General features: G+C 52.6%; 1 protein-coding gene across 1 annotated transcript in view; it reads right to left on the reverse strand.

Annotated features, from left to right (window-relative positions):
• Positions 1 to 3,453: 3,453 nt before the first annotated feature.
• LOC129823236 (late secretory pathway protein AVL9 homolog) overlaps positions 3,454 to 12,054 on the reverse strand; it is a 33,485-nt gene continuing 24,884 nt past the window's right edge. Inside the window, exons 6-10 of the mRNA XM_055882119.1 lie at positions 10,669 to 10,735; positions 8,703 to 8,743; positions 5,781 to 5,819; positions 5,561 to 5,630; positions 3,454 to 4,382 (exon numbers count right to left, since the gene is read on the reverse strand). Of these exons, the coding sequence (XP_055738094.1) occupies positions 3,529 to 4,382; positions 5,561 to 5,630; positions 5,781 to 5,819; positions 8,703 to 8,743; positions 10,669 to 10,735 (1,071 nt within the window). The 3' untranslated portion in view covers positions 3,454 to 3,528. The remainder of the gene's footprint in view (positions 4,383 to 5,560; positions 5,631 to 5,780; positions 5,820 to 8,702; positions 8,744 to 10,668; positions 10,736 to 12,054) is intronic.

Here is a 12,054-nt window from a genome sequence, read left to right on the forward strand (position 1 = left end):
CTGTAACTACAGAGGAACGATCAACCCCCCCACCCTGTAACTACAGAGGAACGATCAACCCCCCACCCTGTAACTACAGAGGAACGATCAACCCCCCACCCTGTAGCTACAGAGGAACGATCAACCCCCCACCCTGTAACTACAGAGGAACGATCAACCCCCCCACCCTGTAACTACAGAGGAACGATCAACCCCCCCACCCTGTAGCTACAGAGGAACGATCAACCCCCCACCCTGTAGCTACAGAGGAACGATCAACCCCCCACCCTGTAGCTACAGAGGAACGATCAACCCCCCCACCCTGTAACTACAGAGGAACGATCAACCCCCCACCCTGAAACTACAGAGGAACGATCAACCCCCCCACCCTGTAACTACAGAGGAACGATCAACCCCCCACCCTGTAACTACAGAGAAACGATCAACCCCCCCACCCTGTAACTACAGAGGAACGATCAACCCCCCACCCTGTAACTTCAGAGGAACGATCAACCCCCCCACCCTGTAACTACAGAGGAACGATCAACCCCCCACCCTGTAACTTCAGAGGAACGATCAACCCCCCCACCCTGTAACTACAGAGGAACGATCAACCCCCCACCCTGTAACTACAGAGGAACGATCAACCCCCCACCCTGTAACTACAGAGGAACGATCAACCCCCCACCCTGTAACTACAGAGGAACGATCAACCCCCCACCCTGTAGCTACAGAGGAACGATTAACCCCCCACCCTGTAACTTCAGAGGAACGATCAACCCCCCACCCTGTAACTACAGAGGAACGATCAACCCCCCCACCCTGTAACTACAGAGGAACGATCAACCCCCCACCCTGTAACTACAGAGGAACGATCAACCCCCCACCCTGTAGCTACAGAGGAACGATCAACCCCCCCACCTGTAACTTCAGAGGAACGATCAACCCCCACCCTGTAACTACAGAAAAACGATCAACCCCCCACCCTGAAACTACAGAGGAACGATCATCCCCCCACCCTGAAACTACAGAGGAACGATCACCCCCCACCCTGAAACTACAGAGGAACGATCAACCCCCCACCCTGTAGCTTCAGAGGAACGATCAACCCCCCACCCTGAAACTTCAGAGGAACGATCAACCCCCCACCCTGTAACTACAGAGGAACGATCAACCCCCACCCTGTAACTACAGAGGAACGATCAACCCCCCACCCTGTAACTACAGAGGAACGATCAACCCCCCACCCTGTAACTACAGAGGCACCATCAACCCCCCACCCTGTAGCTTCAGAGGAACGATCAACCCCCCCACCCTGTAACTACAGAGGAACGATCAACCCCCCACCCTGTAACTTCAGAGGAACGATCAACCCCCACCCTGTAGCTTCAGAGGAACGATCAACCCCCCACCCTGTAACTACAGAGGAACGATCAACCCCCCACCCTGTAGCTACAGAGGAACGATCAACCCCCCACCCTGTAGCTACAGAGGAACGATCCACCCCCCCACCCTGTAGCTACAGAGGAACGATCAACCCCCCACCCTGTAACTACAGAGGAACGATCAACCCCCCCACCCTGTAGCTACAGAGGAACGATCAACCCCCACCCTGTAGCTACAGAGGAACGATCAACCCCCCACCCTGTAGCTACAGAGGAACGATCAACCCCCCACCCTGTAACTACAGAGGCACCATCAACCCCCCACCCTGTAGCTTCAGAGGAACGATCAACCCCCCCACCCTGTAACTACAGAGGACGATCAACCCCCCACCCTGTAACTCAGAGGAACGATCAACCCCCCACCCTGTAGCTTCAGAGGAACGATCAACCCCCCACCCTGTAACTACAGAGGAACGATCAACCCCCACCCTGTAGCTACAGAGGAACGATCCACCCCCCCACCCTGTAGCTACAGAGGAACGATCAACCCCCCACCCTGTAACTACAGAGGAACGATCAACCCCCCCACCCTGTAGCTACAGAGGAACGATCAACCCCCCACCCTGTAGCTACAGAGGAACGATCAACCCCCCACCCTGTAGCTACAGAGGAACGATCAACCCCCCACCCTGTAACTACAGAGGAACGATCAACCCCCCACCCTGTAACTACAGAGGAACGATCAACCCCCCACCCTGTAACTACAGAGGAACGATCAACCCCCCACCCTGTAACTACAGAGGAACGATCAACCCCCCCACCCTGTAACTACAGAGGAACGATCAACCCCCCCACCCTGTAACTACAGAGGAACGATCAACCCCCCCACCCTGTAACTACAGAGGGACGATCAACCCCCCCACCCTGTAACTACAGAGGGACGATCAACCCCCCCACCCTGTAACTACAGAGGAACGATCAACCCCCCCACCCTGTAACTACAGAGGAACGATCAACCCCCCACCCTGTAACTACAGAGGAACGATCAACCCCCCCACCCTGTAACTACAGAGGAACGATCAACCCCCCACCCTGTAACTACAGAGGAACGATCAACCCCCCCACCCTGTAACTACAGAGGAACGATCAACCCCCCACCCTGTAACTACAGAGGAACGATCAACCCCCCACCCTGTAACTACAGAGGAACGATCAACCCCCCACCCTGTAGCTACAGAGGAACGATCAACCCCCCACCCTGTAACTACAGAGGAACGATCAACCCCCCACCCTGTAACTACAGAGGAACGATCAACCCCCCACCCTGTAACTACAGAGGAACGATCAACCCCCCACCCTGTAACTACAGAGGAACGATCAACCCCCCACCCTGTAACTACAGAGGAACGATCAACCCCCCACCCTGTAACTACAGAGGAACGATCAACCCCCCCACCCTGTAACTACAGAGGAACGATCAACCCCCCACCCTGTAACTACAGAGGAACGATCAACCCCCCACCCTGTAACTACAGAGGAACGATCAACCCCCCCACCCTGTAACTACAGAGGAACGATCAACCCCCCACCCTGTAACTACAGAGGAACGATCAACCCCCCACCCTGTAACTACAGAGGAACGATCAACCCCCCACCCTGTAACTACAGAGGAACGATCAACCCCCCACCCTGTAACTACAGAGGAACGATCAACCCCCCCACCCCTGTAACTACAGAGGAACGATTAACCCCCCACCCTGTAACTACAGAGGAACGATCAACCCCCCACCCTGTAACTACAGAGGAACGATCAACCCCCCCACCCTGTAACTACAGAGGAACGATCAACCCCCCCACCCTGTAACTACAGAGGAACGATCAACCCCCCCACCCTGTAACTACAGAGGAACGATCAACCCCCCCACCCTGTAACTACAGAGGAACGATCAACCCCCCCACCCTGTAACGACAGAGGAACGATCAACCCCCCCACCCTGTAACTACAGAGGAACGATCAACCCCCCACCCTGTAACTACAGAGGAACGATCAACCCCCCCACCCTGTAACTACAGAGGAACGCTAGATCAGTTGGCTGTTGCCGTGGCAACATGTAGGTGAATAATTTAAAAAACAGGTCAAGGTCTCTGTGGATGAGAAACACTGCTAGTTGATTGGTCGACGGTGAGAGAGATCTACAGATGCTGATAAAGAGCTTTCTAGTAAATGCTGAACGGATGTGTTCGGTACCTTGGTGAAGATGGCGAGTGGCAGGCCATATTGATCCTCTTCCAGTCCAGACACCAAGCCCTGAGAGACGGCTCCCTGGCCCCCTGGCCCTGCCGACGGGCCCTGAGAGACGGCTCCCTGGCCCCCTGGCCCTGCCGACAGGCCCTGAGAGACGGCTCCCTGGCCCCCTGTCCCTGCCGACAGGCCCTGAGAGACGGGTCCCTGGCCCCCTGTCCCTGCCGACAGGCCCTGAGAGACTGCTCCCTGGCCCCCTGTCCCTGCCGACAGGACCTGAGAGACGGCTCCCTGGCCCCCTGTCCCTGCCGACAGGCCCTGAGAGACGGCTCCCTGGCCCCCTGTCCCTGCCGACAGGCCCCGAGGCTGCACCGTGATGGGGATACCAGTCTCCGGGGGCTCCAGGGCCCCTGAACCCCCCGTCTCCGAGTCTCTAGTCCCTTCCTCCAAAACACCGGGATCCAGTGTCTCCCAGTCGCTCTCCGAGGAGTCCGGGGAAGTCTGGGAGGGAGGTTTCAGCTGGGTGTTCTCCCTAGCTGGGGTGCAGGTCTCTGGGGAAGGCGATGTCCTCTGTGAAGCCTTCACGGTGGAGGTGGTGTGGTCCTCTCCGAAGCCCTCCTCCCCCATTAGCTCCACGGTAGCGTTGGTGACGTCAGTGACGGAAACAGAGACCAACTCCTCCTCTGCCGCCGACACACAGTGATATAGTGTAGTGATATCCTCGCTGCTCTTGGGCCGGTAGTGGGAGGAGTCAGCCAGGCCGTGCTCTATCATACCTAGAGGACGGAACACAGCATACATGATATCCTGACCTATAGGACTCAACATGACCTTTGACCTTCAGTATGGGGGAAGAAGAATCCAACAAAGTGTGTACCAAATGGCACCCATTTTCATTATATCACCCATATCCACCATACTCACGATATCACCCACATTCAAGGTATCACCCACATTCAAGGTATCACCCATCTCCACCGTATCACCCATCTCCACCGTATCACCCATCTCCACCATATCACCCATCTCCACCATATCACCCATCTCCACCATATCACCCATCTCCACCATATCACCCATCTCCACCGTATCACCCATCTCCACCGTATCACCCATCTCCACCGTATCACCCATCTCCACCGTATCACCCATCTCCACCGTATCACCCATCTCCACCGTATCACCCATCTCCACCGTATCACCCATCTCCACCGTATCACCCATCTCCACCGTATCACCCATCTCCACCATCTCCACCATATCACCCATCTCCACCGTATCACCCATCTCCACTGTATCACCCATCTCCACCATCTCCACCATATCACCCATCTCCACCATCTCCACCATATCACCCATCTCCACCATATCACCCATCTCCACCATATCACCCATCTCCACTGTATCACCCATATCACCCATCTCCACTGTATCACCCATCTCCACTGTATCACCCATCTCCACTGTATCACCCATCTCCACCATCTCCACCGTATCACCCATCTCCACTATAATCACCCATCTCCACCATATCACCCATCTCCACCATATCACCCATCTCCACCATCTCCACCATATCACCCATCTCCACCGTATCACCCATCTCCACTATAATCACCCATCTCCACCATATCACCCATCTCCACTATAATCACCCATCTCCACTATAATCACCCATCTCCACTATAATCACCCATCTCCACTATAATCACCCATCTCCACTATAATCACCCATCTCCACCATATCACCCATCTCCACTATAATCACCCATCTCCACCATATCACCCATCTCCACTATAATCACCCATCTCCACCATATCACCCATCTCCACCATATCACCCATCTCCAACCTATCACCCATCTCCACTACATCACCCATCCCCACTATATCACCCATAGGGATCTGGTCAAAAGTAGCGCACTACTGTATATAGTGACTGGTGGACTCTCACCTGGGAACAGTGACAGTACAGTCATCAGAGCTCCTACTAGCCTGTTGACTGGAGACACGTAGAACAGGACCTGAGACGGGGGACATACACACAGTCATCTATCGGGAGATAAAACACCTCCAGGGACTTACGATACGATGTGCCATCTCGCTGTGAGGTCACCGTGTGTGGTAATGTCATTTAGTTGTGATATGCTGTCGCTGCTAAATCACGTGTTCACCTTCTTCTCCAGCAGAATCAGTTTGAAGAGGATCAGAACCTAAAGGGGGGGTTGAGAATGAGAGAGAAGGGGAGAGTTAAGGAAGCATGTCAGAGAAGGGGAGAGTTAAGGAAGCATGTCAGAGAAGGGGAGAGTTAAGGAAGCATGTCAGAGAAGGGGAGAGTTAAGGAAGCATGTCAGAGAAGGGAAGAGTTAAGGAAGCATGTCAGAGAAGGGGAGAGTTAAGGAAGCATGTCAGAGAAGGGAAGAGTTAAGGAAGCATGTCAGAGAAGGGGAGAGTTAAGGAAGCATGTCAGAGAAGGGAATAGTTAAGGAAGCATGTCAGAGAAGGGGAGAGTTAAGGAAGCATGTCAGAGAAGAGGAGAGTTAAGGAAGCATGTCAGAGAAGGGGAGTGTTAAGGAAGCATGTCAGAGAAGGGGAGAGTTAAGGAAGCATGTCAGAGAAGGGGAGAGTTAAGGAAGCATGTCAGAGAAGGGAAGAGTTAAGGAAGCATGTCAGAGAAGGGGAGAGTTAAGGAAGCATGTCAGAGAAGGGGGGAGTTAAGGAAGCATGACAGAGAAGGGAAGCATGTCAGAGAAGGGGAGAGTTAAGGAAGCATGTCAGAGAAGGGGAGAGTTAAGGAAGCATGTCAGAGAAGGGGAGAGTTAAGGAAGCATGTCAGAGAAGGGGAGAGTTAAGGAAGCATGTCAGAGAAGGGGAGAGTTAAGGAAGCATGTCAGAGAAGAGGAGAGTTAAGGAAGCATGTCAGAGAAGGGGAGAGTTAAGGAAGCATGTCAGAGAAGGGGAGAGTTAAGGAAGCATGTCAGAGAAGGGAAGAGTTAAGGAAGCATGTCAGAGAAGGGGAGAGTTAAGGAAGCATGTCAGAGAAGGGGAGAGTTAAGGAAGCATGTCAGAGAAGGGGAGAGTTAAGGAAGCATGTCAGAGAAGGGGAGAGTTAAGGAAGCATGTCAGAGAAGGGGAGAGTTAAGGAAGCATGTCAGAGAAGGGGAGAGTTAAGGAAGCATGTCAGAGAAGGGGAGAGTTAAGGAAGCATGTCAGAGAAGGGGAGAGTTAAGGAAGCATGTCAGAGAAGGGGAGAGTTAAGGAAGCATGTCAGAGAAGGGAAGAGTTAAGGAAGCATGTCAGAGAAGGGGAGAGTTAAGGAAGCATGTCAGAGAAGGGAAGAGTTAAGGAAGCATGTCAGAGAAGGGGAGAGTTAAGGAAGCATGTCAGAGAAGGGAATAGTTAAGGAAGCATGTCAGAGAAGGGGAGAGTTAAGGAAGCATGTCAGAGAAGAGGAGAGTTAAGGAAGCATGTCAGAGAAGGGGAGTGTTAAGGAAGCATGTCAGAGAAGGGGAGAGTTAAGGAAGCATGTCAGAGAAGGGGAGAGTTAAGGAAGCATGTCAGAGAAGGGAAGAGTTAAGGAAGCATGTCAGAGAAGGGGAGAGTTAAGGAAGCATGTCAGAGAAGGGGGGAGTTAAGGAAGCATGACAGAGAAGGGAAGCATGTCAGAGAAGGGGAGAGTTAAGGAAGCATGTCAGAGAAGGGAAGAGTTAAGGAAGCATGTCAGAGAAGGGGAGAGTTAAGGAAGCATGTCAGAGAAGGGGAGAGTTAAGGAAGCATGTCAGAGAAGGGGAGAGTTAAGGAAGCATGTCAGAGAAGAGGAGAGTTAAGGAAGCATGTCAGAGAAGGGGAGAGTTAAGGAAGCATGTCAGAGAAGGGGAGAGTTAAGGAAGCATGTCAGAGAAGGGAAGAGTTAAGGAAGCATGTCAGAGAAGGGAAGAGTTAAGGAAGCATGTCAGAGAAGGGGAGAGTTAAGGAAGCATGTCAGAGAAGGGGAGAGTTAAGGAAGCATGTCAGAGAAGGGGAGAGTTAAGGAAGCATGTCAGAGAAGGGGAGAGTTAAGGAAGCATGACAGAGAAGGGAAGCATGTCAGAGAAGGGGAGAGTTAAGGAAGCATGTCAGAGAAGGGAAGAGTTAAGGAAGCATGTCAGAGAAGGGGAGAGTTAAGGAAGCATGTCAGAGAAGGGGAGAGTTAAGGAAGCATGTCAGAGAAGGGGAGAGTTAAGGAAGCATGTCAGAGAAGGGGAGAGTTAAGGAAGCATGTCAGAGAAGGGGAGAGTTAAGGAAGCATGTCAGAGAAGAGGAGAGTTAAGGAAGCATGTCAGAGAAGGGGAGAGTTAAGGAAGCATGTCAGAGAAGGGGAGAGTTAAGGAAGCATGTCAGAGAAGGGAAGAGTTAAGGAAGCATGTCAGAGAAGGGGAGAGTTAAGGAAGCATGTCAGAGAAGGGGAGAGTTAAGGAAGCATGTCAGAGAAGGGAAGAGTTAAGGAAGCATGTCAGAGAAGGGGAGAGTTACGATAGCATGTCAGAGAAGGGGAGAGTTAAGGAAGCATGTCAGAGAAGGGGAGAGTTAAGGAAGCATGTCAGAGAAGGGAATAGTTAAGGAAGCATGTCAGAGAAGGGGAGAGTTAAGGAAGCATGTCAGAGAAGGGGAGAGTTAAGGAAGCATGTCAGAGAAGGGGAGAGTTAAGGAAGCATGTCAGAGAAGGGGAGAGTTAAGGAAGCATGTCAGAGAAGGGGAGAGTTAAGGAAGCATGTCAGAGAAGGGGAGAGTTAAGGAAGCATGTCAGAGAAGGGGAGAGTTAAGGAAGCATGTCAGAGAAGGGGAGAGTTAAGGAAGCATGTCAATTAAAGCACCACAACAACGAAACTACAATCTTTGGCAGATGTTTCCAGGAGGATTTCCCAAATGGCACCCTAATCCGTTTATAGTGCACTACTTTAAACCAGATCCCATAGGGGCTACCGTTCTTCGGGCTACGGTTCTTTGGGGGATCCTGGTCAAAAGTAGTGCACTATATAGGGGAATAGGGTGCCCTTTGGGACTCAAACGTAAACCTTTACAAGTCATCCGCTCGCCTCAAAACACATTAAATGTACCTTGTGTCGAAAGTGCAGTATTAAATCTCTTGGTGACATACCTGTCGGGAGAGAATGTGAAGAATGTGAAATTTGCCTCAGGGAGGACATTTCTATCACACGTGTGAACATGCGTCCCAAACTACACCCCACTCCCTATAGAGTGTAATACTTTTGACCAGAGCTCCATGCGCCCTATATAGGAAATAGGGAGCCATTTGGTGCTCATCGTCATGATCTGAGAGAAGACCCCCCCCAGGGTCTAAAGCAGGGTCTAAAGCAGGGTCTAAAGCAGGGTCTAAAGCAGGGTGTAAAGCAGGGTCTATAGCCTGAAGCAGGGTCTAAAGCAGGGTGTAAAGCAGGGTCTATAGCAGGGTGTAAAGCAGGGTCTATAGCCTGAAGCAGGGTCTAAAGCCTGAAGCAGGGCCTAAAGCAAGGTCTATAACCTGAAGCAGGGTCTAAAGCAGGGTCTAAAGCAGGGTCTAAAGCAGGGCCTAACGCAGGGCCTAAAGCAGGGCCTAAAGCAGGGTCTAAAGCAGGGTCTAAAGCAGTGCCTAAAGCAGGGTCTAAAGCAGGGCCTAAAGCAGGGCCTAAAGCCTAAAGCAGGGCCTAAAGCAGGGCCTAAAGCAGGGCCTAAAGCAGGGCCTAAAGCAGGGCCTAAAGCCTAAAGCAGGGCCTAAAGCAGGGCCTAAAGCAGGGCCTAAAGCAGGGTCTAAAGCAGGGTCTAAAGCAGGGTCTAAAGCAGGGCCTAAAGCCTAAAGCAGGGCCTAAAGCAGGGCCTAAAGCAGGGCCTAAAGCAGGGCCTAAAGCCTAAAGCAGGGTCTAAAGCAGGGCCTAAAGCAGGGTCTAAAGCAGGGCCTAAAGCAGGGTCTAAAGCAGGGTCTAAAGCAGGGTCTAAAGCAGGGCCTAAAGCCTGAAGCAGGGCCTAAAGCATGAAGCAGGGCCTAAAGCAGGGCCTAAAGCAGGGCCTAAAGCCTAAAGCAGGGCCTAAAGCAGGGTCTATAGCCTGAAGCAGGGCCTAAAGCAGGGCCTAAAGCCTAAAGCAGGGTCTATAGCCTGAAGCAGGGCCTAAAGCAGGGCCTAAAGCAGGGCCTAAAGTCTAAAGCAGGGTCTACAGCAGGGCCTAAAGCAGGGACTAAAGCAGGGCCTAAAGCAGGGCCTAAAGCAGGGCCTAAAGCAGGGCCTAAAGCAGGGTCTAAAGCCTAAAGCGGGGCCTAAAGCAGGGTCTAAAGCAGGGCCTGAAGCAGGGCCTAAAGCAGGGCCTAAAGCAGGGCCTAAAGCAGGGTCTAAAGCAGGGTCTAAAGCAGGGCCTAAAGCCTAAAGCAGGGCCTAAAGCAGGGTCTAAAGCAGGGTCTAAAGCAGGGCCTAAAGCAGGGTCTAAAGCAGGGTCTAAAGCAGGGCCTAAAGCAGGGCCTAAAGCCTAAAGCAGGGTCTAAAGCAGGGCCTAAAGCAGGGTCTAAAGCAGGGCCTAAAGCAGGACCTAAAGCAGGGCCTAAAGCAGGGTCTAAAGCAGGGTCTAAAGCAGGGCCTAAAGCAGGGCCTAAAGCAGGGCCTAAAGCAGGGTCTAAAGCAGGGTCTATAGCAGGGTCTAAAGCAGGGTCTAAAGCAGGGTCTATAGCAGGGTCTATAGCAGGGTCTATAGCAGGGTCTAAAGCCTAAAGCAGGGCCTAAAGCAGGGTCTAACGCAGGGTCTAAAGCAGGGTCTAAAGCCTATAGCAGGGCCTAAAGCAGGGTCTAAAGCCTATAGCAGGGCCTAAAGCAGGGTCTAAAGCAGGGCCTAACGCAGGGTCTATAGCAGGGTCTACAGCAGGGTCTATAGCAGGGTCTACAGCAGGGTCTACAGCAGGGTCTACAGCAGGGTCTACAGCAGGGTCTATAGCAGGGTCTAAAGCAGGGTCTACAGCAGGGTCTAAAGCAGGGTCTACAGCAGGGTCTATGAAAGGAATGGGGTGCCATTTGAAGCCAGGGAGAATGGCAGAACAGTTACCCAGGAACACTTGGGATCCCTCTAGAGCTGTCCCTCTCAGAGAGCTGTTCATGTGTTCATACAACTCCTATAGACGGAGAGAGAGAGAAAGAGGGGGTAGAGAGAGAGGGGGGGAAAGAGAGAGAAAGAGGGGGTAGAGAGGGAAAGGGAGAGAGGGGGGTAGAGAGAGAAAGAGGGGGTAGAGAGAAAGAGAGGGTAAAGAGAGAAAGGGAGAGAGGGGGGTAGAGAGAGAAAGGGAGAGAGGGGGGGTAGAGAGAGAAAAAGAGGGGGGGAGAGAGAAAGGGAGAGAGGGGGGTAGAGAGAGAAAGAGGGGGTAGAGAGAGAAAGAGGGGGTAAAGAGAGAAAGGGAGAGAGGGGGGTAGAGAGAGAAAGAGGGGGTAGAGAGAGAAAAAGAGGGGGGTAGAGAGAGAAAGAGGGGGTAAAGAGAGAAAGGGAGAGAGGGGGTAGAGAGAGAAAGAGGGGGGTAGAGAGAGAAAAAGAGGGGGGTAGAGAGAGAAAGAGGGGGTAAAGAGAGAAAGGGAGAGAGGGGGGTAGAGAGAGAAAGAGGGGGTAGAAAGAGAAAAAGAGGGGGGTAGAGAGAGAAAGAGGGGGTAAAGAGAGAAAGGGAGAGAGGGGGGTAGAGAGAGAAAGAGGGGGGTAGAGAGAGAAAAAGAGGGGGGTAGAGAGAGAAAAAGAGGGTAAAGAGAGAAAGGGAGAGAGGGGGGTAGAGAGAGAAAGAGGGGGTAGAGAGAGAAAGAGGGGGTAAAGAGAGAAAGGGAGAGAGGGGGGTAGAGAGAGAAAGAGGGGGGTAGAGAGAGAAAAAGAGGGGGGTAGAGAGAGAAAGAGGGGGTAAAGAGAGAAAGGGAGAGAGGGGGGTAGAGAGAGAAAGGGAGAGAGGGGGGGTAGAGAGAGAAAAAGAGGGGGGTAGAGAGAGAAAGAGGGGGGTAGAGAGAGAAAAAGAGGGGGGTAGAGAGAGAAAGAGGGGGTAAAGAGAGAAAGGGAGAGAGGGGGGTAGAGAGAGAAAGAGGGGGTAGAGAGAGAAAGAGGGGGTAAAGAGAGAAAGGGAGAGAGGGGGGTAGAGAGAGAAAGGGAGAGAGGGGGGGTAGAGAGAGAAAAAGAGGGGGGGAGAGAGAAAGGGAGAGAGGGGGGTAGAGAGAGAAAGAGGGGGTAGAGAGAGAAAGAGGGGGTAAAGAGAGAAAGGGAGAGAGGGGGTAGAGAGAGAAAGAGGGGGGTAGAGAGAGAAAAAGAGGGGGGTAGAGAGAGAAAGAGGGGGTAAAGAGAGAAAGGGAGAGAGGGGGTAGAGAGAGAAAGAGGGGGGTAGAGAGAGAAAAAGAGGGGGGTAGAGAGAGAAAGAGGGGGTAAAGAGAGAAAGGGAGAGAGGGGGGTAGAGAGAGAAAGAGGGGGTAG

This window comes from Salvelinus fontinalis, chromosome 25 (assembly GCF_029448725.1).
Source record: "Salvelinus fontinalis isolate EN_2023a chromosome 25, ASM2944872v1, whole genome shotgun sequence".
Taxonomy (NCBI): domain Eukaryota; kingdom Metazoa; phylum Chordata; class Actinopteri; order Salmoniformes; family Salmonidae; genus Salvelinus; species Salvelinus fontinalis.